The 17,381-nt window shown below is 33.4% G+C and overlaps 1 protein-coding gene across 6 annotated transcripts in view; it reads left to right on the top strand.

Annotated features, from left to right (window-relative positions):
- LOC115238444 (probable Ras GTPase-activating protein) overlaps nt 1–17,381 on the top strand; it is a 304,505-nt gene that overhangs the window by 144,007 nt on the left and 143,117 nt on the right. For 4 of the 6 annotated variants that reach the window (XM_029812323.1, XM_029812307.1, XM_029812316.1 and 1 more), the window contains one exon: nt 3,103–3,289. In XM_029812323.1, coding sequence (XP_029668183.1) covers nt 3,103–3,289 — 187 coding nt within the window. Of the gene's footprint in view, nt 1–3,102; nt 3,290–10,763; nt 11,601–17,381 lie in introns of those variants that run through there. The other 2 variants (XM_029812331.1, XM_029812341.1) reach the window with 2 other exon arrangements.

Raw genomic sequence — 17,381 nt, 5'->3', positions numbered from 1 at the left:
GCTCTTCGAGACTGACTGATCGTTCCTCGCGTAATTGGACACATTCGTTCGCGCCGACCTGATAATTGCACCTAACGCGTTAACTGCAATTGCAGTGTACGATTCGATCTCCTCTTCTTTAATTGGTCGGTCTAAAAATGAAGTTTTGCCACTGAATTTGTTCATATTGTCCGACATGTGCCCGCGTCGGCAAAGTGAGCAGCCGGTTAACGAATGCGATAGCTTTAATGAACTTTGATGTGATTGAAATAAATGGCTGCTTGTCATCTTTATTTAGTATTTAATCTTAATGATGCATGAGATATAATATTAGCTGACGTTGGAATTTATCAGGATTTATAAGAATGTTGCGTTTTGTGTGTGATCCGAAAATTAAAGAAGTTAAATGTATTTTTTTTATTTAATATCTCCTTATGGAATGTATATATATATCTTATTTTCTAAAAAAATTATGTAGTTTTTAAATGATATTTTAAAATGCTTTTGTATGATCATACTTTTATTTTTTTAACTGGATATTTTTAAAGGTTCACGCTTTTTATTTTGATGTTTTAAAATTCTTCATACGTAGCATAAAAAGAATCTGCTATCATTAATTTTTAATTAATTTTATTCTCGAATAATAGTTTAATATATTAAGTATAAAATCGATAATTTAATTGTAACACAGTATACTTAATATTCTCCATAGGAAATTATCGAAAGGAACAGGAATAATTACGAAAAACGCGGAAGGAAAGTTTCGTCATAGTTATCAGATATAAATTAATCAACTGATCAGTGTATATAATTATTCATTCAATCAGTTCCTCGTTATATGCACTGCGTACGTGCCATGCAAGACAAGTGTTTTATTTTGATTAAAATTACATATTGGAAAGTGCACATAATTCTTCAAACGCACCACGTAGCGAAACAATTCAAATTATAAATTCTTCACAAAACTTCAACAATCCGAGAATTAGCACAAAATGTCGGATATTTCGACAAAAATTTAAATAATTAACAATGAGAACACGCACATGAGAAAAGGGAGAAAGAAAGAATTACTGACAAATATAAACAAAAAATGAAGAATGATCTACCGACTCTGGGATTTCGTGTTCTCCGTTTAACAAGCTTTAATTAGTGACGTCAGCCTGTCGTCAGGTCAATCTACGATATTCCAAGATAAATCGCCAGACACGCTCCAGTCGTCATCCGGCTCTGTTCCAAATAACTCCGACCTCTCTCGCGAGTCTCGTCTTTTTGCGAAAGCCTAGTGCGGACATATAAGCATCGTTCACGAACGATTTGCGCGCGTCTTAGTTAATAGTTGGGTTATATCCCATAGGCAGTTTGTCAATGCAGTTGATTATAGACGACGTTTGCAAGTGTGCATTAGATTATCGTTCGTCGACGTCGTGTGTGATGCATTTAATTGGATGACGCGAATTCGTTAACCCGCGACGATGGATGTCATCCGCGGTTACGTGAGTGTCCAGTTTTAGAATCGAACGAATGCATATATGCATATTACTATGTGGAGAAACTTTCGCTATACGTTCTCGTTTTTTTTTGTTCCCAGAGGAATCAAGAAATTGGAGGGGAGCAAAGTCGAGATTTGATATAATAGAATTGGAAAACTTTGACTGAAAGATCTCTCACCGAAATTCATGAATTTTAATATGTCAAAATTCAGTATTTGACAGATTTTATGGATTCAAAGATTTAAGATATGAAGAGTACAAATTGTAAACTTAAAATATAATTCATAATCGGAAGATCTCTGAAAGGAGAGAAATGAAAATTTTAATAAAAAAGAGAATAAAGATTCGAGAATCTTGAATAAGATAAAGATAGCAATTGAAACGAAGAATATATGTGTCTTTGAATCTCTGCTTTCTGACATTTTAAAAGGTCTTCACCAAGGAATTTTTCACGATGTTTAGTTTCAGTTTAGTATGCTACACAAAAAGATTATATTAAAATAAAATGAGATAATTATGATGCTTTATACATAGATATTAAAGTGAGGAAGATTTTTTACGAAATATCTGATAAAGTACGTTTGTTCAACGTATCATTGCTCGTTTCAACGAGATAATTATCCGTGAATACAGGTGCCTTTAATTAAGGAAATGATTTAATGAATTTCTGATTATACCGTTTTTATTGTTCCTTAAAGGACTGGTTCGCGCAAACAGCTCCAGTTTATGCGGTACAGCTTGATTCATTATAATCACTTTTGTAAAATTGGCAATTTATTTTTCGAATTTTTGGCGCTTCCATAAAGTTCCTAAAGTTTTAAAGTTCTTAATACGTTAAAAAAATTTTTAGCGATTAAATGTAAAATATAAAAATATAAAGTAACAGATTTACATTTTCTTTACATGATAATTGATAACTTTTTTATTTCAATCAAGATCAGTTTAGGTCATCACATTTTTCGATATAAATCTTTTAAATTCTATACATAAAATGTCTAATAAAATATCAAATTTTTGAAGAAAAGTTTTAATCCATGATAACTTGGAAAACTTCTACTTGGAAACTGAGAAATTATCAGAACAATATTTTTTTTTCATTTCTGTTTTATTTTTTCGCGTGAGTGTTAATTTTACAAATTATATTTTGAAAGTGAGATTCAAACTCTTCACAGAGGTGTTACAACTTATTTTGCTCATCCTGTACATAAAAACAAACACATCACGTTTATTTTGTCACGTATACAAATTAGTATTTTATAAGCAAATGAATCGGAAAAGTTAAGAAATCATTAAATATATATTACATATTTAAATTGTATCAACTCATTACAGTTGCATCATTTTATAATCAGCTGAAATAATGATACCTTGCTACGTTTTAATCATAAAATTCGCAATTAATGCAAGCGTTCTTAAACCCTCGATGCAATATTTATATTTAGCTAAACATATCTCTACGCAATTCTTTTATCAGAATAAATCTGTCTGTTCTCATTAAATTGAAACAAAACGACGTATTCTTAAATCTAGTCTTTCGGCACGTAATCGTTCTGGCATGGTTATTATTGTTCATTAATGCTTCTTCCTCATGACGATTCCAATTTAACGCCTGCGGGCGGCCTTTTACTTTCAGTTGGGCGACGCGATGTTCGTCGAGCTGCCACGCGTCCGTCTGGACGGAGGGGCACGTGCTTTTCGGCAGCATTGGGGATACGAGACGCGACCGTTGGCACCACCGCCGCCGCTAATCGAAGAGGACGAGGCGGCCATCGAACCGGAAACTGTCAGCCTTCGGGAGGCCAACACCGCTTCTCCAATAGGTAAGTACAGATCGATCATAAGATGACCACAATACATCTCGCAGTGGTCATGTTTCCACACGAACAGATCTCATATATTTTTCATCTCCATTTGTTATCCGATCGAAATCACATTTTACGTTATCAATTTCCAAGATATCTGCAATATAAAATTTGACGTCGATTTTCCTCTGACAAGTTTCTAGCATTTATCTCTTTTTCTCTTTAGCAGAGTAGTAATTATATTAATTTTCTAATAGTTTTATTAATATATTTTTGCAAAGAACGTAGCTTTATGTAATTATCGTTATGTATCACTTATATAAACATTTTGTATCTAAATATATCTTTCAGAATATTTTTCAGCAGTTAGTATTTTTATTGTATGAAAATATTCTGAAGAAATTTATATGCAACAACTTAAAAAGAATCCAAAGAGGATATATTCATGAAAAAATGAATTTTTAATGATAAAGGAGAAATATATCGAATTTATAATTAATAATAGAAAGATGATATCACAATTAAATTATATTAAATATATTAATTATATCAGATTTTTTTTTAAATTATCTAGTTCTAGCATTTGGGCGAAGCAACAAAAAGAATGGTTCTCTGAAATATTTACATTTTCTACAACTATTTTTTTAAATAAATTTAAATAATTTTATGTTATGTATGTGTGTAACATAGAGAAAAAAAATCACTCTGATTTTTTTGCCATTATATCGTAAAAAGTTAACAAATCTTTACAGTTTGAAAGCAAAAGATAACACACACATACGAGAGGTTTGAATATATTAAATTTTAAAAAGGCAACATATTTTGTGAATTATGAAATATTTGTATTTAATTATATTTTGTATTTGCGATGTAACTTTTTGTTGAAAGAAGGAAGAAAGAAAAGTGCCTCTCGAACGTTTCTCGCGGACAGATATAGCCGTGAAATATAATATAATATAATAATATCAGTTATATATAATATCAGTGTGTATAATGTGTGTTTGAAAATTAGAGGCGTTTAAATAATAAACTTGATATAATTATTCTTTGCTCTGATATTTTTTCTTTCTAGAAACATTTTTATCTTTAGATACGCATCTAAATTATTAAGTACGTTCAAATGAAATATAGACCGAGACTTTTAAACAATGAAACAATGATCTTATTGTTAGTCTACGTTTCAGTTGAACGTATTCGTTTCTTCCATAATCATTTGATGCCGTAAAAAAGACATGTGTCAAATTTTGATAAAATATGACGAATGTTGCTGCTACGCATGAATAACTACACGTGAATAATTATTTGAAAAACAAGAGACAATTTCGTTAATTTTAATTATAATGAATTGTTGATCTTTGAATTCGTCTCGTATTACGAGCTGGCATAATTTTACTGCTGTGATCAGAATCATTTTGCTTTGTATCAACGGAAACGCGTTAGATGCGGTGTTTAACATCAGTTAACATTTTGTCTTTGGTATAATAGCGGGAGGATCGGACATTAATTGCGCTTTGTCGAAATTGTTGGTGGCATTGTTGCTACTGACAGACACTGCTCGACAGTGCATCCTTAACGAGTCGATATTGTTCAAAAGGAATCAAGTGCACTTTTCCCCGTTTCCCTCCCGGGAGTCGATTCCCTTCTTTTTTGTAGCAACGCGAAAGGGCGATGGAGAGAAAAACGTTATTACGCGAGAAATGAAACAGAACGTTTCTCGCACACAGCGTAATAAACTTGCGAGTTTAAAACATTTTGAAAAAAGGGCTTTGTTGTTTTTTTTTTATATTTAGCAAAGTATTTTGAAACTATCTGTATTAATTCAGTAGCTTATAACCAGAAGAAAGGGAATATAGGTATGGATCAAATTTTGAGATTGAGTTGTCAAGATAATTCTAGATAACTTTATATTTTGATTTATCATAATAGCAAATTATAAAAATTATAATTGCATTTTAATAGATATAAAAAGAAAATTAATTTTTTAATATAGGTAGCATCTTTCTTTCTGTTTCTATGAAAGTAGGTAAAACAGTTCCCTGCAACAATCTGCTATTTTATTTACTATTGTTATAAGATAAAATGTAATTTTTTTATAAACATTTTATATATGTACGCCGTTGCTTTATCACAATAATTTTAGTGAATTAATGTTAATTTTTGTCGACTGTGTCTAGCTCGATTCCGTGTTTTGGTTGTACTTTCTGCCTTACCGATATATCTGGTATCATCTGCGAAGAAGTGCGTTTGTAGAAATTTCTCTGTGATCAACTATCGGTACTTTACTTTTTCTCATAATTTCTAGATGGCGGAAGTAGCATATACAAAAACACAATTTGTTAACTAATAAATAATTATAGAATTAATAATAGAAAGATGATATCACAATTAAATTATATTAAATATATTAATTATATCAGATTTTTTTTTAAATTATCTAGTTCTAGCATTTGGGCGAAGCAACAAAAAGAATGGTTCTCTGAAATATTTACATTTTCTACAACTAAATTTTTTTTAAAATTTAAATAATTTTATGTTATGTATGTGTGTAACATAGAGAAAAAAAATCACTCTGATTTTTTTGCCATTATATCGTAAAAAGTTAACAAATCTTTACAGTTTGAAAGCAAAAGATAACACACACATACGAGAGGTTTGAATATATTAAATTTTAAAAAGGCAACATATTTTGTGAATTATGAAATATTTGTATTTAATTATATTTTGTATTTGCGATGTAACTTTTTGTTGAAAGAAGGAAGAAAGAAAAGTGCCTCTCGAACGTTTCTCGCGGACAGATATAGCCGTGACCTAATTTCGGCATGATTTCTGAGCTAGAAAATTCTGTTTCTTCTTTGTAGCATCTTTCTAAAGCCGTTGAACATTCTGCTCGGCTATTGCGCGTGGGAGTTGCATGATCTAGAAAATATCGTTACGACATAAAACGACGCTCCTTTTCAGCAGAAATAATTAGAAAAATATTGTTGCGTAGATAATATTAAACTTACTACTGTTAAATACTTCTTAAAAGAAAAATATCTCTTATTCTATATGGACTGTATTAACTTTATCGTTCGATCTTTTTTAAACGATTTTTTTACAATCTCGTACATTATCCTTTTTCTTTTGCAACATGGTTGCATATGCTTGCGTGGAAAAACGAGTTCGCACGAATGCACAATGACGATACAAGGATAGCGACGTCGACAACGTAGATTTTAATATACACTCAATGGCCTTCGATATCTTTATCATGTGCACACGTTGTTTGCGATGAAAAAACTGGGGAATTTTTAAAGAAGCGTAAATATCCAATTTGAAAGAAATTTGTGCACAAATCGACGGAGGTTTTCTCCATAAATAAATGCAATATAATTTAAAAGAACTTGCACACGCAAACGGAATACGTTTTATTAAATTATACTTATATATTTTGATATGATAATGAAAGTATATATCGAAATGTTAAATGTATTAATTAAATATCGTTGTAATATTTTAATGTAAATCTGTGTCGCGATAAACCTTTTTATTAGCATGCACGTCTTTTGTCATTTCGTGTATGTGTATCATATAAAATTAATATCTTCCGCTAAAAACTGAATTAAATTTTATAACGATAATTTATTCAAGCACACTGTGTGATCGCGGAAGTATAGAAAGCGAAGCCTTAGTTTGGTCGAGAGTTGAGAGTCGCTCGTTGAAAGCCTTCTCTCGTCACGATCATCATCGCCGTGGTATTGTCTGAAGCACCGGAAATGCCCTCGCCGGAAGAACCATCCTGGTGTCTGAACCATGCGCGATGTCACACGGTCGATCCCCTCCTGTCACCATGTGAGTCTTGGGCGCGTCCGCGCACGCATGAATGCTCGCGCGTTTGCACCCACGTAAATACGCGCTCACGATACCTAGAAAGCGATCCCGACATTACCGTTGCTGTCACGTTTGGCACACGCGACAGCGTAGGATTAAATAGGGAGCAGACTCGAAAGAGACGAATGCTAATTGCGGAAGGATCAAGGAAATGATTAGAATGAGGATGCTTGGAGTACACTTGTTCAGTAGATGTGATTTCTATAAATCTTTAAATTTGGGACATTGATATATTCTGTGAAAGAGACAGTACGATTTTTTTGTAGAGAAAGATTGATAGAAACACATGTATATGTGTATATAAAATAAATATACATAAATATACATAATAAAAGTAAATTAAAAATATACATAATAAATAATAAAAGTCTGAAATATCTAAAATAAATATACATTATTATGTATATTTATTTTAGATATTTGAGAATTTTATTTAATTAGACATTGATTTCTAAAAAGTTACGTTTATTGTATTATATTTATGTTTTCAATTTTAGGTATATTTCAGTGATGCATATTATATAGATTACACGTATACATTTTACTCTGACAAAAAATGAAAATATTATCTCTGCAATTTTTACCTTATTTTATCTTTTTTTTTAATAACTTATATATATAATATTAGAATCAAATAAAATATAAAGATAGATGTATTTTTTGCGACAAAAGGCGATTAAAGGGATCGATGCAATACTGATTATTCTCTTGAATTGAAAAATATTTTTTAAATTTAATTTTTTAAAAAAGACATTCGATATTAAACATTGAATTTTTTAATTGTTATGAAAGTTTTTCTTTTCTTGTCGGATTGATGCTTTAACTTGCTGAAATTATACTGCGTTTTTGATTTCCGATATAAACGTACGCGTCTCGACTAATTATGGAATCGAACGTGCTATGCGGCTTATCTCGCGTCTTGCGAACTTGACAGTGAAGGCGGTGGAAGATAGACGATCGTTTCCACGCGATTCATGATATCCTCGAGAAAAATCACGCTCGTGTCTGACGAGCGCGGACCGTTAGTTATCGTGGAGCTGCCATTAAAATGTCTTCTCGTGAGTTAAGCTTGCGATTCGGATGCACGAAGTATACTGAACGTGACGCATCCGATCGCGATTCCGATCGCGACGCCAATGAGAACAAATACGATAGAGAAGCCTCTTCTCTGAAGCATTATGATTTGAATCGTCGAGACAAAAGGATACAATGGCGATGACCAATAATATTGGACGTGATAGCTTGAATATTCTCGGTCAATTGTAAAAAAATAACGAACAGAAATTTTGTTTGGCTTTTGTATTTTTTATGTGATTCTGTATTTTCTCTGCTTTTGATGTGGGATCGATTTTATTACGTGCGTCTATCAAATTTATTATTATAAATTCAAAATTGATTTTTCTTGAAAAATATCATGAATCGTTTAGAATAGGTATTGCAGTTGTTTAGAAAAGGTATTGTTAGAATAGGTATAGTAAAATTATCTTAATTATGATATCCTGAATCTGCATTTTATAATCTCTAAATCTGAATTTAATATTTCATTGGGACGAAGAAAACAGGAAGTCATGGCGTTTTTTCTAAAAGTGTGACCCCATAAATAATTTATATAATTAAAATCATGTCGACAAATTCATTCTAGTGGAAACGCATGTGCTTGTTAACGCATGCAAAATACTTTCTTCATACTTTGCTTCCGATTGCAGCGCGAAATTCAGATCGCATTGTTGTTTGCATCGCCTAGTTTACACCTGCGACCCTAATCTCGCTATTGTCTCCCAAGGATTATTTTGTGTTCACGGCGGAGATGGTTAATTGCACGTCGACTCGTATGGGAAAGCGTTAACAATTTCCACGCGTGATTTCGCGAACGTCACGACGTTATCTCGTTTATAATCGCTTCGGTTCAAAGAGAAAAAATTGAGAAAATCCTCTTTCGTTATCATCGAGTTGTTTTTTTCGCGTCATTTTGCAATTATATTTAGATTTATTCTTCAGAGTTACTCATCCTCAGAGTCAATGTTTGACTCATTTTCATAAATATACATTAAAATTAGAATATTTTTATATGCGAATGTTTGTAGAGCCGAGATAAATCAGACGAAAATTAATTTTTATGGATATTAGATTAAGCTCGAACATTTTACAAATTTATATTTTTTAAATAAATATTCTTTTTTAAATTTTATAAGAAAATACAAAAAAGAGATATCTTGTTTCGTAGAGCTTATTAAACAAATGCTTGAAAATTTGTAAAATTGTAAAATTTGTTAAATATTGAATGAATGAAAATCATCTCTTCATCTCTAGTCTTATGTTGTTGGGTGAAACCAATATTATATTAAAAATTTTTATAATAAATGTCACACACACATAGTATCGCGACATTTTATTACGAAGTATCATTATTATTTAATCGTTCGATTAAAATAAGGAAGAAGAAGAACTTGTACATTCGTCGCGACTATTTAACGACGCAGTTAATCCATTTGTTGTTTTCGAAAAGAATTCGCAATTTCCGTGATGACCCAATGCTTATCGTCACCGGCGACCGCACATCCTCTGGCGATTACAAACCGAAGATCCATCAGGGACAAGCAGTCTACCTTGGATAGTTTGCGTGGTGTCTTTCCGTCGTCACCGATTGAGCGCGCGACTCTATTGTCGAGGCAAATTGAACGGCATCCGGAAGTTTCTCTGTACTGTTTTGTTTTACATCGTGTATAACGTCGCGGAAGTTTCCATCGACCAATTTGAATCATTTAATTACCATCGTGTTTAATTGCTTTTTTTTATTAGAGAAAATATGGGCAGGAAGTATTAATTCTTTCGCGACAAACTCGAAATTAATAAATATTAATTATTGTCAGTTCTCTCATTAGTTGCGAGAATTATATAAATTGCGCATTATTTCTATACGATGTGATTTCAGTCAAATATATTGTACATTATAATTTTACATTTTGTTTTTGAGATTCAATTCGAGAAGCGAGTTTTTTTTTTAAATCTCGCCGCTTTTCTCGAATTTCACGTTGAATATAAATTTATATTTGGCTCTTCAGAATATGTACAATATATTTATAATTGCACAACATTTTTGCGCGGAAAATAAATAACTGTTGTACATTTCGTTACGCGAATGAAATTCCATTTTTGGAAGAACTCTTTAAATTTTTAAATCGTTTCCATTTATGATAAATAATATTGGATTGCCTTCGTAAAACTTTTTATTCTTTTCTTTTTTATCGGATGTTTTATAAAATAAAGAAAATATAAACGACTAGGAAAACTTTTTGTACAATTCAATAATTGAAATCAAATTGTTCTCAGACGGATCTTTCGAATTTTTTTTTCTCTTTCGCACAATAGAATAGCATGAAATTTATTCGGAATGCGACGCGCGCGATTATGCATAAATGCTGAAAATGCCAAAAATATAATCGTCTTCTTAATCTCAATCCTGGCTTGGATGTTTTCCTCGTCACAGATTTCCCCTCCTTGCACTGTACCGATGATTTCATACGAGCCGATTGGTGCGGCGGACTAATGCCCGGAATCATCCTCATCGAAAGAGTCCTCGGCGCCGGATGCGATAAAACGGCTCGTCGTCGTCGTACTCGTCGTCGTCCGCTCCTCCGACACGGCACCGATATAAGTGCGTTCACGCCGTTCGTCTGACGGACGTTGTTGCGAGAGCGCGGCGCGGATAAAAGTCGGTGAAGTGTGCTAGGTCATTGCTTTTCAGCGACCGAGCCAAGCGAGCGATCCGTCGCAGTCGTCGTGGTACACGCATCCCAAGCGGGCGATTTCTTTTTGCATTGTTCACTGATCTCCGAGTCGCGATCTTTCGTCTTTGATCTAATGATTATTTATCGAATGAGTCATCTATAGCGAGAATAATTTTCAGAAGAGCGAGTGCCAAGAAAAACATTGTGTTCAGAGAAGTCAGATAGTGCGGCGTGAAAAGAGATCAGTTTTACATCTTGTCACGTTTATAGTTTTGTATGGGTTGAATGGATATTTCATCAGAGAGGAAAGCGTGCGTGTTTAGAGGTGCTGGCTGTATATTTTTAGGACTCGACCGCGTGTGAATGGAAAGCATGGAAATATCATCGCAAATTTATTGGGATTGACGGATGATTCGATATATCCCGAGGGAGTGGTCGTGTTGTTTGCTGTTTGACGATGACGCGTTGATAAGAGGCGTGTTTAATTGAGGGAAAAGAAGTCGGGTGACCCACTTGTTGGACCATTACTGGTGTGTACAGTAGGAGAGTGCGATTATAAACGAGACGAAGTCGTTTCACGTTGGGGGCACGACTATCATCTCGATCGCGTGATTGTCATCGCGGCGTTAGGATGAGTCGTAAGAAGGTGTGGAATTCGATTATGCGACGAAAAAAGAAGAATCATTTGGATTTAAGCCCCAAAGATGATAGTCCTACTTCAGGCAACGTTTGTAAGTCAAAGAAAAGCGTGCAATTTCTTTATTTCTGGAAAAAAAACCTTCGTTACATTTCATATTTCAATAACGAGCGCGATTTAGATGGATATATATTTGATTGTACACATAGATAAAGATTTATTAGATTATTTATGGAACTTAAATAGATTTTCTCCTTTTAATGTCAAATTAATAGTTTATTATAATAATATGAGCACTGAAGAATTCTCTTTCTCTTTCGTCATTTTGCCAAGACGCTACAGATAAAAGATACTACAATCTTCGATTGTAATTTTATAGGGAAAAAGAGAAGTTATTAGTAAAATATTATAAATATAAGATAAAAAATTATATATGTATATATTTAGAAGAATAATAAAAAATATTTTATATACATATTATTTTAAATACGAAGGTTTTTTTCTAAAAAAAAATTTCTGTTAATCACAATTTTCTTTATTATGCTTTGTATAATATGGATTCTTTGCTAGCTTCAACCGCTGTGCAAACGCTTCGTTAATATCATTCACGATTAATTCACTTCTCGCCTATTATTTCAATAATAGCAACGTCGCTATGAGATATGCGGAATGTCGGGAGGAGCTCAGGGTCTTTTTGCGGAAATGGAAACCGCAACTTCACATTTGCTTCACGTCATTAAATACCTAGAAAGCTCGAGTGTGTGTATGTAGGGGCACTGTGTGCTTCACATGACGTTACATTATCCGTAAAACCATGTCGCGTTGTCCAGATTTACCGCTACCGCGTTATCACGTAAGATATATTATTCATCATCTGCACGAATCGTAATAAATCGTCATAAAATATCGTAATAAATATTCATAAAATACGAACGTTTTGTTTTGCTTCTGCGCAATATACAGAAAACTTTTATTTTTCTCCGTCATTCTATTTTTCATCTCATATTTTCGTATGTATAAATCCGTACAAATATTATTATAAGCGCATTTCTCGATTAGATTTATTTTATACCTTGCTTTATCTCTCTTTTTCTGCTTTATGCCACGAAATTTTAGATTTGAGTTAAAGGAATTTTTCTACGACTTTTTTATTCGGCTTTCCGACGAGGGTACCAATCGAATATTACGCACGCTATGCACTTTTTTTTTATTTCCTATAAAATTTTCATTTTTCGTCTTTCGACGTTACATCAACCTGACGCCTTTCGCATTCGAGATTCCACGACTCCACGATAGAGAAGTCGGGACTGCATTTCAGCAGCATCTGCTGAAACATCGAGCGAAAGCGGCACCGTATGTAGCGAAGGAAAAATACAACTTGCAGTCGCGAAATGTAAAATAAAAAATAAAAAAATATACGCTAAAACAATTATAATGTAAAATAAAATCTCTTTAACAGTTCGATAATTCATTGAAGCTGGTACAAAATCGAAGTCAGAGCGAGTTAGAGAAAAATGCGTTGTCTTTTCACAAGCTATGAATGTAAATTCGGAAAAGAGCGAGAAAGAGGAAAAGAAAGAGAGAGAAAGAGGACGGAAAAAAGAGGGAGAAACAGCGTGATATATTGCAGATATCCAGTAACGGGAAATGAAAATACAAATATAAAAGAAGTGGAAAAGCCAGCGATGCAAATACGTAAGCGCCTAATTGTATTCCATCGATTGGATTGACATCCGTTATCGCCTCTCTTTTTATCCGGAATCACTGCTAATGCCGCCAAATTCCCTTCGAATTCTTTCGCGACCCGTAAGTAAGGCATGAATTATTTACGGCGTTTCTCCGAAACGGATTTAAAATTCGAATCGTCCTGTTTCCATCATCCCCGTGAATGGGGGGATGATGGTGAACGGAATGAAGAGGAAGAAAAGAGGCGGCGACTGTACGTTGCCTCTCCACTCGACGATTTTAATTGAAACGTCCGCACATTTAATTAAAAATCGCTGTCCGCTATGATCCTGACATGAAGTTGGCTATCCTGTGGGACTCACAGTTCTTCACGCGCGGTGGAATTGCGTTTTTGTGATTCCACTTTCACAATAAATATTATATATATATATATTCCATATATATATAATTTTATATATATGGATTTTTTACATAGGTACAGCGATCATTTGTGAAAATTGAGAAATTAGTTGTAAGAACAAGTAATTTTTAGATAGTAATTTTCATTATACTGTAAATGAGAAAAGAAAATAAAGATGGAGTTTTCCAAATTCTAACTTTTGAAATTTTTACTTGTATTATCTTTCTTGCCTATCATGTTTCTTAAATCTCAGAATCTTAATTTGTGTAAGTATCGGCGGGGTCAAAGGTTGGCCCTGCAGGGAGAGTTTTTTAGCGGGTGCGAGTCCCGCATATCCCACCGGACCGGCCGGTGGGAATGCATAATGCATTTTATTCCACTTTCACAAAAAAAAAAAAAAAAAAAAAAATCCGTTACGATAAAGTAATGAGGATACATTGCAAATTGTTAGATCGGACTCGCCTGTTGCGCAAAAGAAAGTGATGCAAATAATGAAGTTAATTAAAGTACAATTGTATTACGTAAGATCTGATTTAATTAAAATTCTGAATGGAAATGTTAGATCGTTCCATTTTTAATATTTTTATAATTTAACGAAATATAATCAGATATGTGTGTGTATGTGTATTGAATGTATTTTTATCTCAAGTTACATTATATTTCAAAGTTATCAGATATACCTTCATAAAATAGAAATTCGAGTTACATGTTATTGAAAAAAAATATTACGTACGAAAAACGGTAACAGTTATAATTTATATATACATAAATGTTTTCTCTGGATTAGTGAATTATATCTATATTAAAAAAATATACAGTTAATTGATTTAATTGAATATAATTATTTTCTAAGATTGCAAAAAAGAAATGTTACATTTACATATGCATCTTTATAGAGCTATGAAAAAGATACTACAATAAAATAAAATGGATCCAGAATGTTTTCACTTCTTTCTAAAACAAGATAAATGGCAGATTTCATTATCCGTTCAAAAAGGCCATTTGTCGAGATATAAATAATATGAATAATTTTGATGTACCGACATTCTACAGTCGTTAATAACGTAGCGCGAAGGAAACGGTTACGCGGATTAATTGGCGGAACGAATCGCTGTGAGGAGGCGCGGCGTTATGCAGATCGTTCTAAATATGAAAACGCGCGCGCATCGAACGGTCATTCTTCAGCTTCTTCCTTTCTTACCTGGAGCACAAAATCAAGCGAGTGTCAGAATTATCGCCAAGGATTAGCGCATGGGGTACAATATCTAAAATGATGATCGAGTAATTTGCGCGAGAGAGAGAGAAACGTAGAATGACGTCGTCTCTTTCTGACGAGAAATAGGGTTCCGCAAATTTTTTTATTTTTTTATTTTTCAGTAAATAGTTAATCGCCCTCGTTGCGGATCGGGTTGCTTCGGATTGTTCCAGATAAGGTTGACACGTAAAGGAGAGGAGGCAACTTGAGAGGAGCGTTTGCGCGCTTTGTATGCGACCTGGTAACGCAAGCGAATAATGATGTAAGACGACTCCACACTCCCGTACTTTGGTTTCATGCGGTATAAACCATCTCGTCTATAATTGCGACTATCGCCGTCTCGTTATTTAAGAGAGATATTTTTTCTCGATTGATTTAATGCATGATTCCCATTCTACGTGAGGGAGGTCGATAAATTCGAAATTCGTTACATTTATCTTTTGCATCATATCTGATTTATAAAGACCTTTGTATAATAAATATCGGAGGATTTTATGCATGATGAATTTTTTTTGTGATCGTTAATTTATGGCTAATTGCCAATTTTATAATGTAAGTTAATAATTTCTATATGACGGTATAATCTGGATTTTCTGATTAAGATCTTAATTAACATAAAACCTTTTTCCATATATCTCTACATTTGTAATTTGTATTAAAATAATAACAAGTTTGAGTTTTGCAATGTGATTTCTGACAAAGATACAAAACAGTACAAAATTTTATTATTGAACAATTTAAATTGAAATAAGGCATTTTTAAATGCAAATGTTGAAGTACATATATAATTTTTTAGTACATATATAATTTTGAAGTACATATATAATTTTACCGAATCGGGTATAATGAAAGCTTTAAGAGCCTTTAAACCGATTCACAATACGAGAATTTAACGCAACGATAACAAGCTTAGGATAAATTTCAAAACATGAGCAGCACGCAAAACGAGCGTGCAACAAAGGGTATAGCAATAATCATCAGCCGACCGCGCGTTCCGATTGCTTTCTTTCGCGCTGTGGGATCGTATTCTACTAGATAAATTAATAATTAGAAGCTTTACGAGGCGTGTACCGTCAGCTGGAGAACGAGAGTAATGGTAGCTTTGTTTCGTCTCGAGGGTTCTTTCCTCTTCCGCCACCTCGCCCTTCACGTTCTTCGCTGTCGTGAGGTGCCTACCTATTCCTCCTCCGCATCTTTTGCAATATCACGCATCTGCAACCTCCTTCTCCTCCGCGAGATGAAATCTCCAGACGGAATGGATGCACAAATGCCAAAGGGCGAGAAAATGAGCGAAGGACGACAGGAGTATCTCCTTACGTGTTTCTTCGAATTTCTCTTAGACAATAGCATGCTTTTTGGTATTAGGTTTTACGTAAAAGGAGATGATAATTAATGCAGTATCTTCGCGAAAAGATTTATGACACCTGACTACAAACGATGTTATTGCATTTAATGTATTAAAAAATATTAATATTTCGGTTGTTTTGCTTATAAATCGTGATATTACTAGCTTATTTTGTACTAAATAAATCGTTTAAATTAAATTCAACATAAGTTACAGTTTATGAATAACATAATCTTAAACATATGTGTGTGTATGTGTAATATATATAATATATATATATATATATTATCCGGAATATTAATTTGAATTTGTCTAATAATCCGCTGAGTCAGCTTTGTTTTTGCTGGAGCAGTTAAATCGGGCGCGTATTCACCATAATGTTTAATGACTCGTAGAATACTTTCTTTTCCTCTGAACTGACACGCAATTAAAGTGCGGTATATATATAATTATGAGTGCCGCTCACCTTTTAAACATCGAGACAATTGTACCTCTGCTCTCGCATTTTTTGCGACAGCTCGTAAAAGCAGTGCTATAATTATACGATGTAAATACTTATGCTCGATTCGTCAGATACGCTCGACTTGACAAATTCTCGAACACCGATTATAATAGATTAATAACACGATCTCGATGACAAGCTAAACACAACGGTAAAAAAATCATAATGCATTTAATATCGATAAACTAATTATTTTTTGCATCAAATTGGAATTTTTCCTTTAAATTATCAGCAATAAATTTAAAATATGAATCTATTAAAGTTCTTATATATAATACTAAAGTTCCCTATCAGAGAATCGTATATAATAGACGTATTATTTTTGAAACCGTATAGTAGAGGGATTGTTTTGCATTGTTTTGACGCTGAAATGTATTATTAAAATTATATAACATTGCTGTTGATAAAATAATCGGAGAAATCAGTTGGGAATTCAGTTTCCCATCGCGGAATCATCATATCGAGTAATGGGCTAGATCTTGCTCCTCCTACGTTGTCGTCCTATGAGTCAATCTCCTTGTACGGCGAGAAGAGGTGCGTCCGCTTATTCCACGCCGGAAATGCAGCATGGTTAGTGAGTCGATGGTCTTTCCTTATTGCGAGCCGCGCCTTCCTGCCTTTCTTTCGCGATTCGAATATCTTGCAAATTCGCTATTAATTATAGCGAGATATATTCGTGAAATTGGA

Source organism: Formica exsecta, unplaced genomic scaffold (assembly GCF_003651465.1).
Source record: "Formica exsecta isolate Colony F162 unplaced genomic scaffold, ASM365146v1 scaffold115, whole genome shotgun sequence".
In the NCBI taxonomy this organism is placed as follows: Eukaryota; Metazoa; Arthropoda; class Insecta; order Hymenoptera; family Formicidae; genus Formica; species Formica exsecta.
The sequence above is the reverse complement of the archived record's forward strand: the minus strand, read 5'-3'. Positions and strand labels throughout refer to the sequence as shown.